The 6,086-nt window shown below is 38.4% G+C and overlaps 1 protein-coding gene across 1 annotated transcript in view; it reads right to left on the reverse strand.

The window, feature by feature from the left end:
• Positions 1–3,066: 3,066 nt before the first annotated feature.
• The window catches only part of LOC120796826 (cytochrome P450 3A40-like), a 9,795-nt gene continuing 6,775 nt past the window's right edge, over positions 3,067–6,086 (reverse strand). The window contains exons 10-13 of the mRNA XM_040139931.1: positions 5,973–6,086; positions 4,870–5,096; positions 3,295–3,457; positions 3,067–3,186 (exon numbers count right to left, since the gene is read on the reverse strand). The exon at positions 5,973–6,086 is cut by the window's right edge and continues 47 nt beyond it. Of these exons, the coding sequence (XP_039995865.1) occupies positions 3,112–3,186; positions 3,295–3,457; positions 4,870–5,096; positions 5,973–6,086 (579 nt within the window). The 3' untranslated portion in view covers positions 3,067–3,111. The remainder of the gene's footprint in view (positions 3,187–3,294; positions 3,458–4,869; positions 5,097–5,972) is intronic.

Below are 6,086 nucleotides of genomic sequence, written 5' to 3' on the forward strand. Positions count from 1 at the left end.
ATTTCTAAAGTATATGGACTCTGGCCTTTGTCTGTTTTGTTTATGTTGATAAACTCAGGACTCCAAAAGGCTTTGTAATATTATCCTTTTAACTTTTTTTATCCCACATTGCAGTAGTCACTCCATAGAGCTTTTGAAGAACGCACTGTGGCAGTGCAGTTTTATACTTACTCCCCTCTTTGATTTAAAAAAAAAAAAAAAAAAAAAGCTTTTGTTTACAACCTGGATGTGGGTATGTGTGACTGTGCTGCTCTTTGTTTTCCTGTCTGCGCATGAATGTGTGAGTATGTGTGCACACTTGTATTACAAATGGTTAGTAAGGTGCAAACTGGGCCACATTTCTGTACATCACACGCACACAGATATTCTGCAAAGCGGATCCAGCCTCACAAATGTAACGGTGTTTCCAAGGTATTTTTTCAAAAATATTGCCGCATCTTCAAGAGGTTGGATTTCTCTAAATAAGTAACTTTTTATCATCAGTCCTGAATTTGGGATGCTTTCAGTTACGTTATTGGGGTGCAGTGACGGATTGTTTTCAGGACTTTGTTTTCTAACGAATAAACCGAACAGAAGCAGTGTTAAAGCAGGACCCACGGTAAATCAACGACACTTCTCCTGAAACCAGCATATTTATCGGATCGGTAGTGAAAGGATTCAACTCACTGTGTTATCAACTTCATTTTAAATGTACCTTCTTTTTTTTTTAAAGCCTGAATAAGAAAACGTAAACTTTATTTTTAATGCACTGACACACGCGAGCACACACACACACACACACACACACACATACTTGTACTGCTCATGTCGGCGCCCTCTGCTGGCTGTTTGTACTGTTACTTGTCTGTGCTTCCACCACACAGACCCTGAGGTTTCCCTACACCTTCATAGCTTCAGATACTTTAATTCATGGTCTATTGACAAACACACAGTATCTCATTAAGACACTAATTATCCACCAGCTGAACTGGATCAACCAACATATGTGGCTTTTCATTTCGAAATGCTGAGGAGGAAAATGGTTTCGTTAAGTTCAGATCGCAACATCTTGACATCTTTTAAAGTACCACTAATCACCAGTACTGAGGCCAAAGATAGCTACAACTTCACCAATCCTCGCTCCCTTTTTTCTTAACAGCCGCTCGGTTTTCACAACTTTTTTTAATGAATGGCTCATTCCAGAACAAAACCCTCATTCTTTGAGTAAATGTAGTTATTTCATTATAATACTAAATGCTATGAATGTAAATTGGGAAACCTCAGTTGTTCGAACCCCAGAAAGAACTGACTTCAGCTGTTTTACAGTGAATTTTCAGAGGCGTCAGTGGAGCCGACCAGATTTGTAACCTGTTTGAAAGTTATTAAAGAGAAGTATACAATCTGTGACTCTTATTCTGTGTCATTCCTCTTTTGATAAATTAGTTTACTGGATATGCAAGTCTACTTTAATATGGATTCCCAAAATTTTCAATATTAAATTAATAATAGATTTATTTCATTTTATAAATTTGTATTTCAAACAAGACTCCAAGATTCTCTTTGTTATTTTGGCATATTTATTTTTTAATTTCATGTCAAGTTTTATTTAACAACACTTTTTTTTCATTATGTCAAATATTCAGTGCTGAAAAATGAGTTTTATACTATTGTATATTATATCAGTAAATAATTATCACTCATGCATTAATCTGTAAAGCAGCATTTTACTGTTGTGGTTTTTTGAGGTGGAGGAGATTTTTTTTTAAACTATTTTTTACAGGACTGCAGCTACTGATTATTTTCATTATAGATTAATCAGAATATTTTTTTTTTTGATTTATCATTCAAGTTACTGTTTGGTTTGTAAACCTTCAGAAATAAACGACAAATGTCCGTCTCAATAACCCAGCGCCCAAAGCGACACCTTTGAAATGCTTTTTTTCTAAACTACTGAAAAAACAAAACAAAAAACAAAAAAAATAAGAACAAGGAAAAGCAGCAAAATTACTAAAACGATTTATCAAAATCGTCTCATTTAATTTTCTTTCAGTTGATTAATCAACTTATCATTTCAGGTCTAACTGTACGTACTGCTGGATGGATTAATCTTAGGTTTTGTATGTAAAGTCTTAATTTCTAAAGTAACTATTAACTAAAGGTGTCAGACATAGGCTGTATTTAATTGCAGTATTTCAGTAAATGACTTACAGTCCATCACTTTTACCAGGTTCCGTTAGCTCGTGTTTATTATAGGTTTTTCTGCATTACAGCTCACAGGTAAAGTGGCCAGGCAGTGTCAGTGTGTGTAGTCATTCACTTTATCTCTTTGAGTTGTTTTTATTTACGCATTTTCTAAATGTTCCATATTCTACAGGTACACTGGTTACTGCCCAGATTGGGAAAACATGCAGCTAGATCGGATCCTCTGAACTGCCCATAAATGCGCATTTCAATATGAATCAGTAATATTAGTGTCCAATAAAATTGTTCATCCAATTTTTAGATTTCTTTTGATATAATCAGAGGTTGGCAGTTGTACAAGCTGAACTAAAACTAATTAAAAAAAGAGATTAAGTTTTACTCCAGCCAGTAAAATACAGTCCATCATATGAAGTCGGTCATCAGTCTGTCTCCTGTGAATCTGGTCCAGCCACTGGGTGGAGACAAATATCCATCGATGATACAGCTACTGACATCAGTGAAGTCTGTATATGTATTGTATAAATGGACCTGCAGATCTCAAAAGGGAGATTTTGACATGTTTTGTTAGTTCTGATCTTTCTGAATTTTCTAATTATTATCTTATCTGGTTGTAATGGTATCAGATTATAAAGCTCATACAGTTAGATGTGTGATATTGATAGACCTTTGCAGCAGCATGTTAATTAATTTAGTCTAACATAAAAAGATAATAATAGAAAAAAAGTTATAAATGCATTTGTGCTTTTTATATGCTCAAAGTGCGTTGTTGATGCTTGAAATCAGCAGTATTAACCACCGAAGTACAAAGTGCAAATGTCAGTCTCTCAGCAGCTGCTGCACGTTTTAAAAAAAAAAAAAACAACAACTACAAAGTAACAAGTTTGATTGGAATTCAGAAGCCAGATATATTCGGAGATCTTCCCTCTTGGACTAGCGCTGTCTGGGAACAAACTTGAGTTTTATTGGCTGAGTCGGCTGGAACTTCCAGTCATACTCCAAAGGAATCTAAAAGGAAGAAACGGATGTAAACTCAGGGACATGACACCAGAGGAGTATGGCAGCCCGAATACACAAATAAACACAAATAAATACGTGCGTTGCTGTTAGTCTTACCACGGTGTCTTTGCATGTTTCCACCGTGTAACGCTGCAGGAGACGGACAAGAACCATTTTCATGACAAGGAGCGCATAACGCATCCCAATGCAGTTACGAGGGCCGAGCCCAAACGGCATGTACACGTATGGGTTCACCTCCTCCCCGCTGTCTTTGCTGAACCTGCGCGCGCACACACACACACACACACACACACACACAGAGGAACTCAAACTTTTAAAAGCCATGAGGTCACCGCTGACGGAACATGCGTGTCAGTAGAAGCCATCATGATCCTGCACAGAATTACTGAATGTAGTATTTAACTCAGCTGCAAAGGCACCAGCAACCAGGGCTGCAAAATACTGCATTTTGAACTGGTATCTGAAAATATTTATTAATATTGTTTATGTATTGCAATATCTAGCCACCAGTGGAGTGAATCTTAACTGCGAGGCTCGGTGCAGCTGCAGGCGTCTAGTAAACACTGTTAAATGCATTACTGAAGTGTCTGCAATCACTTAAGGAGACAAACCCAGTTACTTGAAATGAAAACTAGAAAACAAACAATAAATTAATGAATAGTATTGGGCACCCCTAAATGCAGTGTGGGAAAGACTATTTTTTTGTGTTTTCCTTTGTTTTGTTTTAGTGGCATATGCAGCGCCCGATCAGTTTGCACATTCTCTCCGGGCTGCTCTTGAGATCCTCATGCTTCACGAGCACTGCTACACAAGCTGCTCACAAGCTCTGTGAGCAGCACAGATGCCGATATCTCCATGGGTATGAATGGCACCGAATGCGTCCTAATTGTGATAAACCCCACGGTTAACCGAACAAGAGTACCTGTCCACAGAGTAAACCTTTCTGTATCGCATACAACAGCCACGTCGAATGAGAGAAATATCACGTGAACAAATTTTTCTCCACATGTGCTGGAATTTACATGGTGACTAAACCGGAATGGGAACATTGGAAGCAGGACAATTGATCTCTTGAAAGATTTAACACTTTGACTCTTTTACAAATGAGAAGTTAAGTGTACTGAACCCCTGCTCGGTTCAATACACTGCTAGAGTCTTACTTTGGCCCGTTATGACCAGTAGCTTATGGTGGCTAATACAGGATAGATACGAACTCAGAACTGTGTCAGTTTGCTTACTTGTCGTCTATTTGTGCTCCCGTTACACTACTTTTTAGCGTTTACCGTATCCCCTACTTGTCGCTTGGGGCCAGCAGCGGTTGCATTTTGTCAGCCGCTGTTTCCAGGGTCAAGAATGAATTTTCAGTCCCAACTTTTAAGCCAAGACGGACAAGAAGTGGTCAGTAAAAGTGAAAATTTTAACATGTACAATTCCATGACACCTGTGCAACTCCCTTTGTTGAAGAGGGTGGTAGGATGTGACTGAAAGCACCAGAACAGCGCCCGAGTGGACTTTGTTTTGAGATTTTTTTTTGGTCAGAAGTTACGCATTCTCGCTTTAAGAACAACGTGCCATATTTGAGAAATTGCACATTCTTGTGGAGGAGGAGAAGCTTCTCTCTCCTGGATTCACTCATGTAAAGAATGAAAGCTTAGCACAGGGCACATTTACCTCTCTGGTCTGAAAAGCTCCGGTGAACGCCAAAAGCGTGGGTCCTTGTGTAACATGTACACAGGAATCCCAACCAGGGTTCCCTCGGGGATGGTGATGCCGTGGGCCTGGACGGTTTTTTTGCACATCCTCTCAAGCCGAGGTGCAGTGGGAATCAAACGCATTGACTCACAAACAACCTGGTCCAGGTAATGCAGACGGAGCAGATCCTCGTATGAAACTGGAGCCTAGAGGCACGACAGGTAATGGAGACATCGAACGCAAAAATAAACAGATAAGGACTGGAACACTAGGTAACGCCTCAATTTAGGGGTCCCGTATTTTCCAGCTACTTTTCATGAAAAATTCCTCAAAATGAAATGTTAATTCCTAGGATATTTCCAAGAATGCCGCACAGAATTTGGTACTCGTCATAAGGGAAATGGAGAAAGTGTTACAGTTATTATGTACCCACTCGTTATATTCAAGTTTTTGAGGAAAAAAAAAGACTAGGAAATGATGTAGAGGGTAAGTGAATCATGGTTCATAAACAGACGTCTGTATCCATCAGTGTTTCCTAGAAAGATCTAACAAAACTTCTCCATTCTGGATTGGATAGAAAATGCTCTGTGGACGTTCGGTAGAATTATGCCTTTAAATATAACTGCCGAGTAGGTGAAATTTTATAGCACAGAGTGCTATAGTTTTTATTTATTAACATCACATTAGTTTGAAACACAATTCTAAAAAAACTAAAGGTAAACATGAACCACTATGCAGCATAAACGTCAATTAAATTAATATTTACACATTACCAAGTGGATCTGTAGTGTATGGTAGTTCAAAGTCAGGAAGAGTTAAAAACTATGATTTTTTTGTTTGTCTTTTTACGCAACTCTGATAGATATTTTGGCTTCAGTTTATGAACTATTTTTCACTTACCTAATACATCATGTCCCAGTCTTTTCTTACGAACTCGAATATAATGAGTAGGTACTTGATAACTGTAGCTTCTTTTAATATTCAAGAAATCATGAGGAAGGTTTCCGGGAAGTTAGCTGAAAAATGATGGACCCGTAAAACATATTATTAGCAAACAATATAAGATGAGAGCATTACTGTACATCTCTCGACAGGCTGGCATCAATTTCTTCCTGCAAGGTCTGCATCGCATCGGGGTTGGTGGCCAGATTGTAAAGGATGTACGTGATAGTGACACTGGTGGTCTCATAGCCGCC

This window comes from Xiphias gladius, chromosome 11, assembly GCF_016859285.1.
Source record: "Xiphias gladius isolate SHS-SW01 ecotype Sanya breed wild chromosome 11, ASM1685928v1, whole genome shotgun sequence".
NCBI lineage: Eukaryota > Metazoa > Chordata > Actinopteri > Istiophoriformes > Xiphiidae > Xiphias > Xiphias gladius.